The 20,808-nt window shown below is 41.0% G+C and overlaps 1 protein-coding gene across 1 annotated transcript; it reads right to left on the bottom strand.

The window, feature by feature from the left end:
• Positions 1–10,217: 10,217 nt before the first annotated feature.
• LOC133140081 (integral membrane protein DGCR2/IDD-like) lies at positions 10,218–20,173 on the bottom strand. The gene is made up of 11 exons (XM_061259636.1): positions 19,804–20,173; positions 16,927–16,959; positions 14,802–14,924; positions 14,160–14,246; positions 13,144–13,354; positions 12,205–12,281; positions 11,919–12,101; positions 11,503–11,706; positions 11,031–11,183; positions 10,696–10,932; positions 10,218–10,484 (listed from the first exon to the last, which is right to left on the bottom strand). Exons 1-11 carry the CDS (start codon positions 19,883–19,885, stop codon positions 10,243–10,245), a joined length of 1,632 nt encoding a protein of 543 aa, XP_061115620.1. The 5' UTR covers positions 19,886–20,173; the 3' UTR covers positions 10,218–10,242.
• Positions 20,174–20,808: the final 635 nt, after the last annotated feature.

The raw sequence follows: 20,808 nt of genomic DNA, 5'->3' as shown, positions 1-20,808 counted from the left end.
AAATGCCCCAGAAAACTCAGAATGGCATTATAACAAATGAGAGCTTTCCTCGTTTGCAGAGAACATGCACAGTGCAAATAGGTTCTCCTTAGGTTTCTCCCTTACAGAAAAAAGAAATCCAATTTTCTGCAATTATGTGATATAGGTTGAACGAGTTGTGTAATTATTTGCTCATAAGAAGATACATTTTTTAAACTTCCTACCTCTATGGGCAAAGGCACTTCCTTGGTCCAGTCACTTCTTTACGGTGGGCAGGACTTGAAAGCCAGCAGCGAGGGAGCTCATGTCATGCATTTATCTCTGTGAAAGTGTATGCTTTCTCCTGTCATTGTGCAACTATGCAGGTTTATGTTTAAAGTTAGCTGACACTGTTGCAAATTTTGCACTGGATAATCCACACTGAACACAATACACACAGGACATTTTGTTACGGTATTGATGTATCTTAAACCAGAGACATTTATTTTATTTAAGAGACTGGGTACTGAAGTTTTTGATGCATTTTGGCGAGAATATGAATCGATAGACCACATTGTGCCTTCAGCCAAATGACTTGCAAGGTAGCCCAAACGTTGCTATAGCAGCAGCCCTTTGGGAGGGGGAAGGAGTCGCTATACATTGCAATTTCTACAGTGATTCATTCGCAATATAATACACAGCCACAGTCTGGAGCCCTGGTTAGGGCTCAGCAGAAATGTCCATCATGGGATCTAAACCACCTGTTCTCAGATAGCATTCTAACCATTACATTGCATACTGCCTGCCATACTGCCTGAGGCATTTTATTTTCTTCAATGATAATGTTAATGAAGTGAAACTACATTCCCACTGTCAATGAGCTTCAGTGATATATAATAGCACAGACGTGTGTGACCTTTTGATGTCCTCTGGTTAATTTAAACACAGAACACAATAGGCCACTATCTAGCTAGTCCTGTGGCAGATGGTTGAGTGTTGCACCCCAATCATCCAAGATTAGGAGACAAACTTGCAACTGAATGAGGCCATCAAGCCCAACAAGGACACAGTTACTAGCATTCTCTTTTCTAACTTAACCACAACACTACTTTAACAGACAAGGTCTACTGAACTGCTGTTTCCCATGACCCAAGTCCCATGACACAATACATGTGCCCATGAGTCTGAACAATACAATGATAATACAGTACGGCAATTAAAAATAATGCATCATAACCCTTGTACACACACAAAGTTACGAAGAGGACCCGCAAGTTTCATTCCCCTTACACAACGGGTGAAAGGAGAGTGAGTGAGTTCTGGTAGGGAAATAGCATGTGAAAATGCAAAATGAAGCCACACACTCATCTATCCTCTGTGTGAGCTGCAGGTGTCCCAAATGGGCTTTGTTTTTTCTCACTCTGATTCCCAGGGGCTTTGTGTTGTCAAGAGGCATAATTAGGTCCAGTAAATGATGACAGTAATTTAAAATTCAGTGGTGTGATATTACAGTGGAGTTCACAGTAAAAGAGGGCACAATTATTCTCCACATTTTACTGCTTACCTACCAGCTCAAAGCTACTCTATCAGTACCCTGTTACTTCATTCATCAACTGAGAATAAAGCCAAAAAGCACTGCTGACATTTTCACTCTTGCACAATGTTTTCTCCAGGCCACACAATACAAACATCTGAAATTATAGTTTTGGGCGATTAGTTTGAACTTAAAGTATCTTAATTTATGTACATTTATGTAACATTTAAAAATGATTGCCCTTTGCATTTTACTGTTCCCTGAGAGGAGGATACATGGGGCTGTGGTATTCCCCTGGAGAGGAGCTGCCTGCCTCCTTGGGTGATGGAGGCTGTAAGGCTGATTAGGCACTGGGGTAAATCCCTCGAGGAAGCAGAACTGTACTGAGCTGAGTGACTACCAAGTACAGTGCAGAGGTAGGAAGGAGGAGGTGAAGATCGAGCACACAGACTAACACGGACAAAGCCAAGGCTTCAACATGAGCGAAGCAGAGCCTACAAAAGTCACTGAAGAGCAACCGCAGCAGGAGGAGAAGGAGGGGAACACTGAGGAATCTACCGAGGAGAGGCCCCAGAGCACGGAGGCACAGTCCGCAGAGTCCGGCAGTACACCTGGCCCTGCCGACAAGCCGAAAGCCACAGAGGACTGCCCCGCTAACCCTGACAGAGCCCCGCAGGTCAAGATGCAGTCCATCTTCACACAGGTGCGCAAGCAGATCCAATTTCAGGTAGGAATGGACTTTCACAAGAAGGGCATTCTGGATGTGGTGCAAAGGGTCACACGTGAGAGAGGTAGGGAAAACAGCGCACAGAAGCCCAGCCAGACCAAAGGAACGGTGGAGGGAGTATCAGAGGAAGAGGAAGAGGGAAAGGAAGAGGAAGAAGGAAAGAGAGAAGTAGAGACAGCTGTTGAGGAGGTACTGGAGGGTGGACTGGCAACACTCAGAGGGGAGCTGCTGGCCAACATTGAGACCCTGAGGAATGACTTTAAAGAGGAGATGGCCACAATGCGGGCCGAAGCACGTGAGTACACTGACAAGGCTGTCAGAGACGTAGGGGCCAAGGCGCTGAGCCCGCGGCCAGACCCCCAGAAGTGTAGGCTCCAGCTAGTCAACCCCTCAGTGCAGCAGCTGCAGCCTGGGGCCAAGTCTCAGGACAGGCAGAAGTCCCTCTCTGTCCCCTCAGTCGTGCCAGGCAGGCCCCGGATGCTGAACCGTACCATGACCACGCTCAACCCGAAGACCTGTCATGCCATTGTCCTGGGGCCACGTTCAAAGTCAGAAACCCTTGCTTCTCCTGGGGAGAACAAAGCTGGTGTGTGTTTGCTGGACAGTTCAGACTTTCATGTCTTTGCCACCCAGGGAAAAACGCGTAATAAGGGAGGTGGAAACTTGCCTCCTGCCTGCCCAACTCTCCGCAGTAACAAGAAACTTGTGAGGAGCAAAGTAAGAATGGATAATTCCACTAGAAAATAGTGCTCATGATAAGATTGAGTTAAACTACAACCAGGAAAAAGGATCAGTAGAGGGAAAAAAAGGGAAGCTGAGAAAGTTCACAGCCTTGTCTCAGCAATCTTTTGGCTTTCCTGAAAAGAATGTAACCATTGACAGCAATGTTCATGCATCTTAAGTGCTGAATGAAGTCAGAATCTTAGTAAGATGTGAGTCTGTGTGAATTGCTCTTTGGTAGCCTAAGCTGGCACTTCTATGTTAGAAAGATTTTGGATCTTTTTGCACTTTGTTTCCAAGTGGTTGATTGGGAAATATAAACCAGCCAATTACACAAGCTTTTAACGATTATCTGCACCCAAGTATATTATATGAGTTGTATTGCTTTTGGGTTTCTGAAAACATGATATTTTCAGTAGAGGGCTTATTGATTGCAAATACAAAGTGCTTAGGTAGAGCAATATCTGAGAACCAAAATAAAAATGATCCATCACATAAATACAATATTATATTATACGTGTCCCATTTGCAAAGCACTAAGATGCATTTTTTATGCATCATTTAAGTGTAGGATTCGGTTCATTGTAGATCTATTCTTTCATTTTGGTTTTCTGTACCTTCCTTTGAAGTCTGCCTTATGAAAGTCTCAGTATGATATTATTAATACTATTAACCATTTTCATTCATCGTGTGCCTTATCCTTTTCAAGGTTTCATTTATTATTATGTTTTATACATTTTTGCGAGATATTTTAGTTGCCTTAAATTTTTATTTTAAATAGCATGCTGTAATGTGTCATTTTTAGAAAGACGACCCTTTAAGTGAATTGGTACTACATCTGTACTGTTGGTGATACTAATGCATAAATTGGACCTGTTATACCCAGAGGGAGACTTTTAAAGATGCTGAGAGGAGGTTTTAACCGCCTCGCTGTACACAGTTCATTAAACTGGGAGGACAGGTAATTATTACATGTCACGCTCTGAGCTGCACTCTGGGGAAGGCATCAGCGGGGTTGCACCTGTGCTGTGGCTACATGCTGCGAACGCGTTATTACAGTCACACCTAGAAAGAACTCGAAGGACCAAACTCATACTCATACTCATACTCATACACGATGTGTAACTAGGGGGGAGATGCATAGGCATGATTTATGTAATATGCATCACACACGCATGAACACCTGTATGCACACATGCAAGCACACACACACACACACACACACACACACACACACACAAGTCGGAGGTAAAACATTAAATATGAAAATGTTCTCACTGTCATAACATTAACGCCAAAAAGAAAGCAGCAACCATGATTCCCATGAAAAAATGTGATGTTATAAATATTATTGTCAAATGAATTGTGATTTAAAAAATGTAGTTTACAGAATACATTGTAAATGTACACAGAACACACCAGAAATATTAAGTCTACGCTTCATAAGTACAGTAGTTAATATAGACATCCATGCAGACAACATAAGGCCAATCGCCTACATGGGTAACCATATGGTATAGTTTTGCATAATAAAAAAGAATCCACTGACGAAAAGGAACAGGTTGGATCATTTAACCTAGTCAAGCAAATTCATTTTATCGGTTAATGCGTGTTTAGCCATGAGCCAATAGACGATGTTTTCACGACGGACAATAACGAAAACACTGCTCCTAACATCTCCGTAAAATAAAGTAATCGGTGCGTTTTGTAGTCAGTATCGCATATTTTAAAGCGAGGACAGAATTGTTAAAAAAAAAAAAAAAATTAAGAGCTGGAGAAACCATAGGAATGATTATTATTGTAGTTTCGTAATTTTCCAAAACACCCGAACAATGTATCCAGTTAATACAAAATGTAGTCTTTGTAGTCTTTAACACAGTAAAACGGCAATATGCACACAAGGTAAGGAGCTACGTTTTGTTCGTCATACGAAATAACCCCTGTAATGACTATATGAATAGTTTTTCATGCAGAAATACTGGCTCTGTACGCATTAACACATTAACTAACACATAAGCTGCCTGACAATAATTTAGACCTAGTAGTCGGCTGCTAGAAATGCACACAAGGCAAAACTATAACGACTGAAATCATATCTGCTAGGCTACTTGAACTTGCCGATATAAGGTGATAGTTTTCACTGTGTTGCGTTGATAAAGGAATGTCTCTTCTTGGTAAATGAACTAACTAAAAATGATAAAATAATACATTTACAGACCATGCTTAACGAAATGAAGCTTAACGAACTGGGGCTTGCAATTCAGGTAATTAGTTGAGTGATATCTATGTGATGAAGCAAAAATGCCCTATGGCGACACCCTGTGATGTAGCACGAGAAAGCACTGTCTTTCGCCTGTATTCAGCTCCACAACGTCTAGTCTCGGGGGTATAAGGGGTGAGAAACATTTAAATTATTACGCAATTTGGTCAAACTATGAATTGCGTAGTAATTAACAAATTATTTGATACATTGTATTACATTAAAAATGTATTCATTAAATAAAAGCAGAACCACCCAAGTAAATAAATCCTTCTCTTTTATTCTACAACCAAGACAAGCTGTTTTTTGTTTGCATTGCAGTTTTTTGTTTGCAAACGCAGTGCAATTCCATTCTTTTTCTTACTCAGTTATGGATAACGCATTTTTAATTGTGACACCCAGCAAAATGTAAATGTCTTTACCGGGAAAACAAAATGTATGTGTGAGTATGAAGCCCAGGTTTTCAGGAATTCCATGTCATAATTGTCCATCAACACACGGAAAAAGAGAAAAGTGTAGTGCTCTTGCGCAACCTCCTGGTGTTGGCATGGAATGGCCCTATTGTTTAATTGTGGCTACTGTTGAAGGTTTAGAGAAAAACGTCCTGTCCACTGCCTTGCACTGCATACAAAATTGATTTAGTATTAACTTTGGTAGACATAAATAAAGTCTAGTGTAGCTAGTTTTTATCTATCTTGAAGGCATGGGAAGCAAGACTAAATTGTAATGGGGTTAGAATTTACTGCCAACCACATCCAAAACATCCTGATAGTGGGCTATTTGTGGTGCCAGGGAGTATCACAGTGCCTGTGACCTCACTCCTGCCTGTTTCATATTCTCTCTGATGGCCATAATACTGATCCCCTCTGCCCAGATGACTGTCTTGATCTGAAACTTGAGCTGATTCTAAAGGTTTGTTGGTAGTACCTGTTGTTTCCAGACTGGTTGTGTTTGAATATTTAAATAAAAAAGCCATTTATTTTTCCTAACCATATATTCAATCAGCTGGTAATGATGTCATTGTAGATATACTCCTCCCTGGATTCTCTGGACTCACCATTTCAGGTGATTGGCAAGCCCAGAACTGCAGGGTGGCATGTAAGTTGTATTACTGTAAACAGTGCCTTTGTAGCTTCATTGTCAGTCAGAGCTCAATATCAATATTATTCTTATTATATAGAGTCAGTGACCAATTTATTCTGTATTTATTACTTAATTTTTAGACTTAAGTGTTCTGCTGCTTTAGCCTATCCACAGGTTTGACGCTTCGTGTCTTCAGCGATGCTCTTCTGCATACCACTGTTGTAATGTGTGGTTATTTACTGTTACATTCCTGTTTTTGGATGTTTTTTTCACACCATTCTCTGTAAACTGAGTATGAAAATCCCAGGAGATCAGCAGTTTCTCAAACCACCCTGGCTGGTACAAACAATCATTCCATGGTGAAAATCACTTAAATCACATTTCTGCCCCATTTGGTCTGAAAAACTGTTTAACCTCTTGACCACGCATGCATGCTTTTATGCATTTAGCTGCTGCCACACGATTGGCTGATTAAATATTTACATGAACAAGCTGGTCTACCTAATAAAGGGATTACTGAGTGTAAAAAGGTCTACTGACCTCTGCAATTTGACTGCACTTGCACGATGAGCACACAATCAGTTTGTATGCAGTACTGCAGGAAATGTAGTCACTCCCGTTTGGTATTCCCTGAAGCCTAAAGTTCCTGCCTTCCTCTCACAATATGTGAATTTTGTTTTACAGAAATGCCTTTATCTTAATTTCTTTTAGTAAGGCCATAAGCAGAAGTCTGTTAAATGCAATAAAATAAATAGTAAAAGTGTATGCAAAAAACAGGAGCAGTATTCTTATGGAAGGCTACCAGCAACAAAAAATAATGAATAATAATTCTTGACTTTGCCACATTTTGCTCAATATTTAAAGCTTGGTTTAAACAGACACAGAACTGTACTTTTGATGTAGAAAGCTGCAATTGTATTGCTTATGTATTATGACTTTTTCAATTAAAATCATTACACGGTAAGATAATACAATGTGACAAATCCTGTTTTACATTATCAATCAATGCCCATCAAGGGACAGATGAATCTGAATCAAGATATAATTACATATATATAACCAAGCATGTTTATTTAATAATATTTTAAAGATGAAAATCCTCCATAGTCTGCCTTTAACCCACTTGGTAACCACCTGAAATGCTAACCAATCAAATCCAATCCTAATGTCTTTCTTCAAGGTAAAATTTATTTGGCATTTAATTACACGTACAGCTACTTCCAAAAAAAAACTTTCCATGGGAAAAGCAATAGTAAAAGCAATTATAATAATAGAATTAAACAGAAGGGGGCTAAACTGCATCAAATGTAAATTTAAACACAATATCAAAATTATTCTTTACACCACCACAGCTTATGTTGAGCACAAATAAAAAGCTTTACATTTTTATTAAATACAGTAGTTGGGGAGGGGGGGTGGAGTTGGGTAGGTAGAGTGTTACAGTTTGTAGTCCTAAAACCAGGGAGTTTTTTTTTTGACCCGTGAGTTCCCTGAGATTTCCAATTCTTTTTCCTCCCATAGGGTTTTCAATATATGCAGAAACTCTGACCGAGTTCTGCGCCATAAATCAGACATGTTCATATCTCATGAATTCTGAAGCGGTTGTGTAAAAAGGTAAGTTGCCAAGAAGAAGTTGCTATGTTGAAATTACAAGTTACAATTCAGGTTGTCGGAATTACACATCATTACATAAAGCACATACACTCACATCCTTGCTCTAGTGTAGCAACACCTTGTGTTTGCACTTTCCTTCTTCCCTAACTTGACTCACTGACACTCAATATACCAGCCCTGACAGTTAGGACACCAGCATCTAGGCTGCATTGCTATACATGACCAGGTTTACAGTGGTTCACACCACACAACACTCTTTTAAGTGTTAAGTTACACAAGTAAGGTAATACCCTGCCATTACCACCAGGGAGGTTATAGCAGAGATAGCTAATGCAGAGAAACCACCAAAAACACATATTGATTTGTGGAGATGTGCTAATATGTGCCAATATCATCATAAGCCTGTGTTTGCAACAGAGCTTATTTTCTTAATTTATCCAAAACCCTATGAGAAAAAGCATCGAAAATCTGTCGAAGGGGGAAGAAACTTCTGGGTTGGCCAACAAAAAGTCGTCATCACGGATCTCAATTTGGAATCAACTGAAACTTTTAGGCCAGCACCTATGAGTAAGGTCAATACATGCAGGCCCAACAATAGTGGGGTCATTTGCTGAAACTGGAACGTGTATTCCTGAATTATGAAAATGGTCCATCCCTCAGTTCAAATGATAACATGCACTTCAGGCTTTAAAACGGCCAAAACTACAACAACAGAACAGTGAACCACCCCCCCCCCCCCCCCCCCACCCCCACACACACCCCAACACACACACACACACACACACACACACACACACACACACACACCAACCATAACAAAAACTGTATAATTTCTATAAAAATGTTATTATTCTTGAGAAAGTGATTTCTGTGCTGCACTAAAGAATGTCATTGCACAGATGGAAACAAGTAATCCCTCAACGAAAACAGCAAAATAACCCTAATCAAGATCTGAAAGCCATTATGCAACAGACCGATTGTGCTAAGCAACCACACACAGCCAAACTGAGCAATTGTTTTGCATTTTCAACTGAGTGACTTCAGTAGCCATTTCAGAATGGTAAAAAGAAAACAATTCCGTAGCTGAAAAATAATGAAATCCTGCGATAATATGCAGGCCGTATCACAATGAACACAGCATGCATACACTGAACTGAGTCCTAATGTCTTAAAAAATGTTTTTCCCATATCCCAGGTAACATCGCTTCATGGTTAAATGAACCTTTACAGAGAAAGGAAGTGAATTCAAAAGACAAAAAAGTAAAGTTTGCTTAATGAGTTTTGAGCTCAACTATGTAGAAACCATTGTATAAAATACAAACACTGAAATGGTAAAGTGCAATTGTTATGGAGTTCTTTTTTTTTTACATTTGCCTGCAAGTCTAAACCTTGTTAAAATGTTTTCATGACAAATAAAAAACAGAACCCACTTCACAAATCAGTGAAGTAAAAAATGTTTAAAACTTGCCATTAAAATGATAACCATGAAATAGCATTCCAAAGGTAAAGCATGTGCATTTTGCACTAAAGTTGAAAAAAATGGACCGTTGGAAATGAAATATCAACTGATATTGACCCGTCTATGAAAATGAGAGGTTATAAGGTGACACATAAAGGGACAGGATAAGACTTTTCTATTGTTATTTTACACAATTGTTTAACTTAACACAAACATTCTTCTTCCAAAATCTGAATCTAAATCTAAAATTTCATGGGCTTTGTGATTTGGTAAAAAAGTTTCCTAGTGTGGTTGGATTTCAGAGCAATCATTGAATGCTGTAACTCAGTAGGTGTCCTACAGGAGAGGGAAATAACTATTTTCCCAACTGTTTGTCTTGCCACCCTCAATGGAAGGAATTAAAAGCAGAGTAAGGACCCAAAGTTTGTAGAAAAAACATTTTTGTCCCAGACTTCAGATGATTTAACACACATGGTTTCAAACATTGTGTGAAGAGTCCTGACTTTTCACTACACCTTCAACAGACGTTTTAGTGTTTTCAGCGCATCTAGACTAGTTGTTCTGATGCCAATATTCAATTGTACAAATACATTAATAAGATATTGCCATAACTTTTCTCCTTCCTAATTTGATTGAGACTCATTCTGTTGGCCTCTTCCAGAGACAAAATAACACCCAATAAAATATTTACATAAGGACATACACGAAAAATTCAAGCCAAAGACTGAAAAGTGTTTTTTCTTCTTTTTTTTTGTAAAACCAAACCGTATTTTAAATGCTTGTGCTAGTCTTCTGTGTACAGCAACGGGCCAAAAGCTTCAGATTTTTTTTTTTTTCTTGCACGGACAAAAACGCGCTGTGCTTTTCTCGCAGGCAGTATCTTGGCTCTATACAACAGTGCTTAGTGAGGAGCTGCCGGTGTATCCTGCCGCAGTAGTCTCTGTTGCGGGGCTGTTGGTTGGTGTGTCCGGGGCGACCAGGAGAGTGCTGCTGTCGATGGAGTCTTCGTGCTCCACAGAGGACTGGCCCAGTGTGGAGCTCCCCTCTGGGATGTGTTCTGGGGGACTGCTGGGGCTGCTGCCCTCAGGGCCTGTCTGACCACCATCTGCTGCCACAGCTCCAGTCCTTCCTAGAGAAGCATACAAACAAAATGGTGGTGTGAAATCAAGAAAACAGCACAAGAGGCAAAGCTCAAAAGAGCAAGAGGATTCGCAACAGAACTAGGTGGGTAACCTCAAATCCCATTCAAATTTCAGAGTAGCATTACATGCAGAACTGCAGTACGGTTTCACGTAAAAACCAAAACGCAGAAAATGATGTTTAAAGTAAATGTTGTGCACCTAAATCCACATAGATGAGGGAGTCTTGGTTGATAGAGGCCTCGTAGGGAGGTGGAGGGTCATCTGGGTGGTGGATGTCAGGGTACTTGTAGGCGGCGTAGGGTGGGGGTGGCTCATGGAAATGAAAAGCGCCCCCTTCTCCGTCATCAGACAGGTGGAGGGGGGTCAAGCCCGTGCCAAACCCGTCTGGCCCGTAATCGAACCCAGGCACCCTGCGGCCCAGGTTGAAGTGATGCACTGTGGGTGAGAGAAAGGCTCTGGCTTAGGAACCGGTGCTCAGCCGGAATGAGCTCTGATTGGAGAGTGAGAGACGGTGAATGAAGGAGAAAGCTTACAGTTGCCTCCGATCAGGGTCTCAATACGCTCACGTCGCCGCTGTCTCAACCGGTGGACCATGAAGAGCAGCAAAGACAGGATGAGGAAGGACGAAATGCAGCTGATGATCAGACGCATTCCACTGGCCATGGAGTCGAAGAGGCTGTTCCCATCTGAGAGGACACACCATAGATATCAGCACACTACACAAAGGCCTATGGCAGCTCTCATGAGCATACAGCAAAAACAGACACATGAGTGCGTCATATCTTTATGAGAGCATGTACATGTTATCCGCTTATTTCTGTCTTTCAGTGATACAAGAAGGCTATGACTAGCCTGGTAAGTAGGATTTTGCGGAATGATATCGGTCAATAACAAGGTTTATTACTGTAACAAAAGTGAGTTACAAGCCAGGTCCATGAGGTGCTTTGCATGTAAAAATAGAAATCAGAGCTGTGTTGAGCCCGCGTGAGGGAGAAAAGCGGGTACCTGGGTCCAGGCAGGTGAACTTGCAGCACTCTTTGGGGTCCATGCGGAAGTGCTGGCAGCCCTGAGGTCTCTCGCAGCGCGCCGCCACGCATACCTCCGGCTCGCCGTCATGACACGTGCAGCTGAGGCAGGGGTCGTCTCCCTTCGGCGTGAAGTAGTACCCCTCATTCACCACGTTGTCCTCGATGTCCACACACGTCTGTCCTGCCATGGCAACAGGAGGAGTCCGCTTACTCTCTCCCTCACTCACGCAAACACGGTTTATATCAAGGATTGAACACAACAAAAAATGCCAACTGGATGGTAGTCAGTTAGTCAGTTGTTTCATAACAAAAGTAAAATGATCCCTTTCATGAAACTCTTATATTAATACGCTTGCATGCAAGTTTAGAGTTCAGATTAGTTCAGAGACATACTCTTCTTGCAGAGAAAGGGGAACTTCTTGTAGCAGTTCTCAGCATGCCAGCTGTGTAAGCCACGCTCGTTCATGTTCTTTATCTGAAAACGCTGCAGCTGGGCGCAGAAGACACTCTCCTGGTTGGGCACGGCCTCTCTGAAGTTTGTCAGGCCCTCTGGTGGCAAGAAGACCTGCATGGACCCTGTTGGACCAAAACAAAAGCTTAAAGACAAGTCCTCCTTTCTTAGAATCCCCATACGATATAGTAGAATATGCTGGGTTCAGAACACTGAGGTGTTACTTACCTCTGTGAGCTACTTCCCATCGCCCTTCCAGGGAATGGTTCTGATTCGTGAAGACATACTGATAACCAACCCAGAATCTGCAGTAAAAAAAGTTAAAAAAGGTTTTCCTAAGATTCAACCTTCCAAAAAACAAAACACAACATTTTTGTTACAATTGGACAAAGACCCACAGCACAGATAAACAAATGTGCTTCAGTGGTGAATGGTTCAGGCTTTCTATTCTGTGCTTCAAGGTCAATTTCAAGGAAATAACGAACAAGCAATTTTCATGTAATGTAACTAGACTTTTTGAATGGTTAAACAAAAAATATAACAGTCTCTAGCGTTTGCAGAGAATGCTGAGAAAAGCAAAAAACATCTAGTGAGCAGTTCTGCGGGCAGAAATTAATGAGAGGTCCGAGGAGAATGGCCAGACTGGTCAAAGCTGACAGGAAGGTGACAGTAACGCAAATAACCACACATTACATCAATGGTATGTAGAAGAATATCTCTGAACACACAATTCATCAAACCTCTAAGTGGATAGGCTACAGCAGCAGAAGATAAGTCTACAAAAGTCTAATAAATACCTAATAAAGTGCTCACTGAGTGTATAATTGCTTGTTATAAAGAACAAATGTCAAAACATATTTCGCTCAAAAAAAGAGGCAAAGTCAACGCGAGTGTTATATCAGGCTGTTTTGTGGGTCATATAATTGTTGAGTTAATCTAAGAACACAATAAATGGGTCTTTACCATTATCATTTTTCCTCTGGGAACAGCATTTAATTAGTTAAAAAGTCAAATTTCTGTCAGGGTTTGCAGGAAAAGCGGCTTGCTATGCAAAGTGTTTTTGAATTACGCTTTTTTTGTGGGTAGAAGCAAGCCAAAGAGGAATGTTGTTGTAAGACCTCTTTTAGAAACTGAAACAGAATGCACGTGATCGTGGTCCGCACTCACTTGCACTGGTCCTTGCGCTCGCACACGTTCTCGTCGAAGTCCACCTCAATCTTCAGGATGAACTGCAGTTCCTCGTTGGTGACAAAGGTGGCCAGGGAGCCGTTGACCCTCCGGCATGTCTCTACCGCCTGCCAGTAGTTCTCCTTGACCAGGTACACCTTGTAACAGCTGGCAGTCTTCTCATAGTGGTGCCAACCAGTGGGACACTTCTCTGTGGGGGGTAGGGTGCAAGGGAGCATTAGCCACATACACACTCCATGATCATACATCACCCGATTAGGAGAATCATAATGATAACACTCACTCACTACAATTCCTAGTGCTTTCTCAAGGGCCAGGTGATATGCAGAGCTTATAGGCACAATTTTGTTTCATGCAAAAGATGAACATGGAATCCAAGAACTTCCCAAAAAAATGTCTTTCCCATTTGTCCCAAAAAAAAATGACGCAAGGATTGTTGTATTATAAGTGGAATAGTAAATCTTCCATGCATGACAGAACATGAATATGCTAATGTGATACGATTCATTAATTACTATTGATATTGTTTTCTGCAGTATCTCCCAACTTCACCTGCTGGCTCTGCAAGTGGTATAAATAGGCTCTCGGCTGTGCGGAATGTTAATTTTTCTAAAAAACAACCAGTGGAACTGAAGAACAGGAAAGAAATAACAATGCATTTGCAACTTGAAACACCCAAAAAGGTAGAAAACAGCGTTCTCCATTTATGCATGCTCACCAAATTAAAGAAACATTTAGGTAAAGTAAAAATAACGGTGTCACACTTGAGAACAGTATGACTAACTAGTTAAAAATAAAGACAACCCCGTGCCTCTTTTGGTGTGTGTGTGTGTGTGTGAGAGAGAGAGAGAGAGAGAGAGAGAGAGAGAGAGAGAGAGAGAGAGAGAGAGAGAGAGAGAGAGAGAGAGAGAGAGAGAGAGAGAGAGAGAGAGAGAGAGAGAGAGAGAGAGAGAGAGAGAGAGAGAGAGAGAGAGAGAGAGAGAGAGAGACCGTACTGTTGAAGTGCACGGGTTGAGCCACGCCCATGACGTCCTCCACCTGGTCAAAGCTGTTGCCGTAGTGAAACCTCTCCTTCTTCATGGCTGTGGGATAGTCAGTGTGTTAGCTCAAAATATGGGCCCTTTCACTTCTGTAAGCAGATTCAGGTATCAGGCACAGAAGTACAGTGCAAATGTAAGAAAGAGATAGGACCTCATAGATAAGACGGATGTGTGTCAAGGCCAAGGACATTTAAGCCAGGCCATACAACCAGTATGTAGAAGGTAGCTGAACTGCAAACTGTGATTTTCCAGCTGGGCTGGTGTGACATTCAATAAACTTTTACTTTTCTTTAGTAATTGTTTGTTGACTTAGGTGAGTTCCTGCATTCTCCCACTTTGATTCCACTGAGAGAAGCTGGGTCCTAACAGTGTTAAGATGATCAGTGTGGTTTCGTTGAGTTTAAATAAATGAAATGAACCCCAGAGCAATTGCACGTGAACACATGCTTCACTTTCAGAGTGAGTCTAAAACACTGTTGACAACACACTGATTTCACCAGATCTCAAATGACCTTACTACCCTGGTCTGTTTTTGATGAGAGGTGTATTGGATGAAAAGAGAGTTGGAGGCTGTTATGGAGATGGGCGTTTGCTCACAGGGGCAGTCCATCTCATCGCTCTTGTCCTCACAAGCTGTCCAGCCATCGCACTTCCAGGACATGGGGATGCACTGCATCTTCCCACTCTGGCAGGCGAACTGCCCCGGGTTACATCGCAGCTCTGAAAAACAGGGCAGGAATCAGGTACGGAAGCCTCTCAGGGGAGCGGAGGACACTACGTCTGTTACAGTGAATGGATTCAACGTGCTACAGTCTTAGTTTTGTTATTCCTTCCTCTGTTATTATAATTTTTTTCCCCCATTACTGTTGAGCTGTGAAACATTTAGCAACTTTGTAATTTTGGAATGTTCCAACTGCTCTTCCATTTTCGTAGGAAATCTGACTTTCCTGTTCTATTTTATTCCGCCACCATTCTCCTGGGGTGTAATGTGCAGAATGCGTTTCCCCTCCATCAGCACAGCATGTTCCCGTATAGCCCAATTCACAGCTCCCAGAGTGAGGGAGGAAAACACGGCCCAGAAAAGCACAGGCCTGCTTTCACCCTGCCAGCAATGCACTGATCCTCTGCTACAGCCACATGTGCTCAGGGCCTGCCTGACAAGTGTGAACATGCTTCTGAAATGTCTTCCTACAGGCATATAGCAGCTCACATGCCCTGTACCATTAAAGCAACAAGCAGCACAGCCCCTGACAACTGAAGAAAGCAAGAAAGAACAAAAGACAGTACGAGAGAAAGTCTAATGGCTGGCGACAGAGATGTTAAATATGCCTATAGACAGTCTAAATGTGGCAAAATATGATAAATGTGGCAGGTTTCTTGGATGTGTGGATGTTGACACATTAATGCACAGATTTTATTTAAAAACTACTGTACTGTACAATTCTGTAGGCAGCAGTCATTAAAATGTTTCCTTCATCCTTTCTTTCATTCAATCTTTCTAAAGGCATGGAGCTGCAAGAGCAGACCCAATACCAGCTCACAGACCCAATACCATTAAAGCTCCAAGCAGCATAACCTCAGCCACTGCCAAATGAATAAGAACGAACAAAATACCAAAAATACAGAGAGAACATAAAATCTAATGGCTGGTGACTCAAAATGTTCAAGAGGCGTACAAACAGCCGGGTGAATGTGACCGATATTTTAGGATGTGTGGATGCTGACACATTCATGCACAATCTTATTGAGGAAATGAAATTATACAATTGCAGAGACAGCAGTAGTTTTCATCTTACACAGCTGAGCCAGGTCATGCTAAAAACCCAGTGCCAGAACTAGGTCTACAAACTACAAACAAGGTATTGCAAATATGTCAGATGTTTGGTGTACAAATGAATGTTAATAATGGTAACTTATGTTTAACTTATGTGCCCATTGTTTTTGTTACAGAAAATGTCCAAGGAGAGTAACAATTGAATGCTGAACAAATAAGATGTAGAAGAAAATTATAAAGAAGGGGAAAAAGAAAGAGGAAACAAAAAAGAGAATAAAAACAAATGCTTTGGCCATTCTGACCTGAAAGTCAAATTAAAACAAAAAGCTCAAGTTATTCCATTTCATACCTAGCCATGTATCACCATCAAGCAAAAACTTTAAAATGCATGATTGTGTATATAAGTCAGACTAAACATAAACACAAAAATGTGGTCAAGTGAATCTACTGCACTCTTCCAACAAATAAGAAAGTGAAAGTGAGATAGCATCTAGGATGTGAGGGATACAGAAATATTTTCAATGCTAAAACAACTTAGTTCAACAAGCAGACAAACAGCAAGTTAGTACTTACTGAAAACACTTATAATTACAAATACTTAATATTGAGTAACTACTGCAACAGGTCTATGTAAATGCATTCTGTTCTTTATGGATAACTGCAAATGTGTATGAGTTAGAGTCACGTCTCATTGTTCTCTTTTGTGGCGATTTAGTACAGTGGGTGTACAGGGTGTTACATTGAATTCAATTCATAATATGAACTCTGACACAGTAGGTGTGCAACTCATTCTGCCCTGGTGAGAAGCGCTGGTAAATTCAAATGAACAGGAGTATTTGGATGTTGATGAATCAGACTGAATGCACAATAAGACGTTACATAACATTGAGTGCCTCTGATTCATATTTGAGTGCTGCAAGGTTCACACTGAAGAGAGATACAACTTACCTGAAAGCAGTCGTGCCAGTGCAAGCCTTGGACCTGAAATGAAACATGAACACCCGCTGTGATAAACAGTTTAAATCCCCACCTCCAAAACAGAGAAAACACTTACAGAAAAACACAAACATCCAATTCAACAGAAAGACAATACAGTCAAGATTCCTTTAAAGCAAAAATGTAAGCTTGACAGAAACAAGATACATTATCTCCTTAATAAACACTCCAATCTAACCATGAAGCCTTTAATAAAGTGAGTTTCAACCAGCCACAAAGCACAATGTTTCACCATGAACCCCTTTCAGGGCTCTGTAGTATTAGACACATTATGCAGCACTTGATTGCCGTCTGTCTATGCCAAGAAAGAGTAAATGATCCTGAAAAAAAAAAAAAGCTGCAAGCTGAGCCTTGAGGGGGACCATTCCATTGCAGCAGCTTTTCCCCCGCCTGACTCTGGACGGCAGCCACAGTGAAGTGATGACCTCATGTCAGCCACAGGCCATGACACCATGGAGTGGCAACCTAACTAAAGACATGTGACACAGCAGCCCAATTTGCTGTCAGCCTGCAGCACATAAGAAACCTACCAGCACATTTGCAAAGCTCACTGCAAGACAATCCTTGGTTTTACTCCAGTCGCACTTGTTTTCTTTTACCTCATGCACATAGAACCTACCTGCACTTAGAATTCAGCATATATAGGCCAATATGTTCAACATAATCAAAGACCAGATTTCCTGTAATTAGTCAGCTAGAAATGAGAAAACTAGCAGAAACGAGCCAATGTAAATAGAAGCAATCAAATGATGAATACGCTCATTGACTCATTGAAAAGAAAAGGGGTAACCAAAGAAAGGAAATGCTAAGGAATTTCTTGCTGAAATTGGAGAAGCCTCAGCATCTCCCTAATGGAGACACTGCTGGAGATGTACTCCCTTCAAATAGCTAGACACACCAACACTTGTTCCATGCCAAGTATATACTATCAATGTCTGGAGGACAGACAAAACCTCCTGGGTCCATAAAAAACACATTCATTATTTTTATTCTTACTACAGATCACACTATGAAAATACAACCGTAAACCACCTGTAATTTTTGGATGTACATGACCAAGGGGAAATGGAGCATGGATTGTAATGTTAGGATCTGTGTTTATCATTTTAATCTGTAAAAAAATAATCAAAAACAGAACATAAAATACATTTTAAAATAACTATTTTTAACATTTGTTAGTGGAGTTCACACATTTTCAATGCTTGAAACAACCTGTAGTGCAAGCACAGGTGCATTGCTAAACATAATATTTACATTGAAATAGCCGACAATCTAAGTGCTGTCTACTGTAAACTAACAGAATAGTATTAATGGTCCAATATTTAACCATACACTGCACTGGAAAACAAATCATTGTGCGAGGAGCATGCCAGTTGCCAAGTTGGTTAACCAGTCTAAGGTTACCCAGCTGGTGAGAGATATGAGCACTCTAGCTAGTCAAAAGCTGGCTATCTACATCAACCATATACAGTATGGCTGTTAAAACTTTAAAATGATTGCATGGATCAAAAATAAGGGAAAGCTAATTTGTTAGCATAACATTAGCTAATCAGCTTATCACTGTGTGGCAGCATTGCAATGCATATAATCGAGTAGATTCCGGTGAGGAGCTTCGGTTAATGTTCACATCAACCATTGGAATTAGGAAAAAATGTGACTTTGGCCGTAGAATGGTTGTGGTTGGCAGACAGGGTGGTTTGAGTATCTCAGAAACGAATCTCCGGGGATTTCGACGCACACTAGTCTCTAGAGTTTGCAAAGAATGGTACAAAAAAAACTAAACAAAAAAAATCCAGTGAGCGGCAGTTCTACAGACAGAAACGCCTTGTTAATGAGAAAGGTCAGAGGAGAATGGCCAGACTTGTCAAAGCTGACAGGACGGTGACAGTAACGCAAATAACCAAACATAACAGTGGAATGCAGAAGAGGATATCTGAACACACAACGCACCATAACGCTAAGTTGATAGGATAAAGCAGTAGGAGTCTAAAAAAAATAAGTCCTTGTTAATATACCTAATGAAGTGCTCACTGAGTGTAGATTGACAGTCGTTAAGCCCTCTTGCAATCCATTCGATTTAGCTAGCCAACGGCAACATGCAACCGTGACAAAAAAAATTCCTCAGTTGGGCCCCAGTGTTTCAACCTAATAACGTTAGTCTGTTTTGCAAGCTAACCTTACTAGCTAACGTTAGCTAACTAACTTGGCTAGCTAGTTACAGAGTCGCTGAATATCCACAGCCAGCCTGCTTAGCTAGATGCGTCCCAATAACTGTAGTCTATTTACAATAGAATAAGTTAACTTAATAAAGCTAGACAGGCTTATGATGCTAGAGCTAGCTAAGTGGCTGGGAATTGCAACGTTAACTGAGCACTGCTGTTGTTGACACAGGCCGAGTAAGGCCTCTCTTATTTCGCCTCGGCGGGTCACCTAAACAAGCTAGCGCTAGTCAGCTAGCTAACGTTGCACTAGAAATCCTTAACATTTCACGTCCAACTTTTGCGAAACGCATTGTGTTTCGCTACCGTTTGCAGCCGCTTGGTATCTTATTCAAGATCACACCAAATGTAGCTAGTTAACAGTCAAGTTTGTGTAGCTAACGTTAGCAAGAGACAAGTCTCCGACAAATCAACTTAACGTTATCTGTCACTAGCTAAAAGTACGAGTAATGTAGCAATGTCATGTAGGGACTGACTGTTGCTAGCTAATGTTATCCACGTTCTTTAATACGACGTGTGGGTTAATTTAGATAATTTAAGAGATTACAGGATCATAAATTATACTAGTTGCATGCTAGCAAGCCTAAGAGTATCGCTCTTTTTTCCTTACCTGTCCGTGGTGGATCTGTCAGAGTCAAGGCGAAGAGTAGAGCGAGTAGAGCGAAACTGCTGCTGTCAGCTTTCAGCAACATTTATCAGCCATTCATCATCATATGTTATATAAGAAATAAACTGTACAGAGTGGAAACTAACCCTCTCTCCCCGCACACGGGAACAGTTCGTTTTCAATAGATCGGAGATTTCTCTCAGTAAGTATGACATCGAAATATCATGCCAACTGACTTCATAGCTAACTAGCTGATCTAGCTAGATTTATCCCTATGATTGTTAATAGTCGTTGTGACTGTTTAGTCAGTGGCCCTGCTATTACAATTCTATAACCTGTCCCACAAGTAGGCTATCCAACCAAACCTGCGTATTCCAGGTTCTGACAATACAAGATGGCTTCCCCATCCCTTCACGATTCCAAACACGGCTCTCAGCCTATCAGATCCAATGTGAGAGGCGTGGTTTACGTTATAGTCCGGAAAAAATAGCCACTTGAAATGCGCTGCGACCTGCGATCACTGGTCTAGAAACCAATCGTGTCTTGTCCATACGTACCAGGTATATTTTCAGTAAAATGTAAACAAATTACACCCAGGGATGCACCTGCTGTGTGGATGTGCAGTTTTAGGAAGAGTTAATATGCAACGCCATTCAAAAACTGGGTTAAGGCTTAGTAACAGACTCAACCTCAAACAAAGTTAACTTTTTTTCAGTAGGCTATCAATGCAGTTGTGTTCATATGTTCATTTTTAATTATTATAATAGCATATAGCTTGTAAAATAGCCTGTAAAAAAAACCTGGCTCAGAATTCATTTATTTCCTTTGACTGAATTAGAACATAGCAAATCAGGCAAGTAGTCTGCATATTATTGACTGAGAATGTATACATTACACATTATGAAATGATTAATAAATTATAAACGTATAAATTACACGCATGCTTTATCAAACTAGCCTGTCTTCCGCAAACGTCAAAACTCGCCTTTTCAGACTACAGCTTCACCA

The sequence above is a fragment of the Conger conger genome, chromosome 11, assembly GCF_963514075.1.
Source record: "Conger conger chromosome 11, fConCon1.1, whole genome shotgun sequence".
In the NCBI taxonomy this organism is placed as follows: domain Eukaryota; kingdom Metazoa; phylum Chordata; class Actinopteri; order Anguilliformes; family Congridae; genus Conger; species Conger conger.
The sequence above is the reverse complement of the archived record's forward strand: the minus strand, read 5'-3'. Positions and strand labels throughout refer to the sequence as shown.

What these genes read in the sequence shown, in the direction of transcription:
- LOC133140081 (XM_061259636.1), bottom strand. Translation starts at nt 19,885, where the DNA reads ATGTTGCTGAAAGCTGACAGCAGCAGTTTCGCTCTACTCGCTCTACTC. An exon ending in GTTCACCTGCCTGGACCCAG is followed by an intron (nt 11,184 to 11,502) that starts GTACCCGCTTTT and finishes GTGTCCTCTCAG; the next exon opens with ATGGGAACAGCCTCTTCGAC. An exon ending in CCTCATCTATGTGGATTTAG is followed by an intron (nt 10,485 to 10,695) that starts GTGCACAACATT and finishes ATGCTTCTCTAG; the next exon opens with GAAGGACTGGAGCTGTGGCA.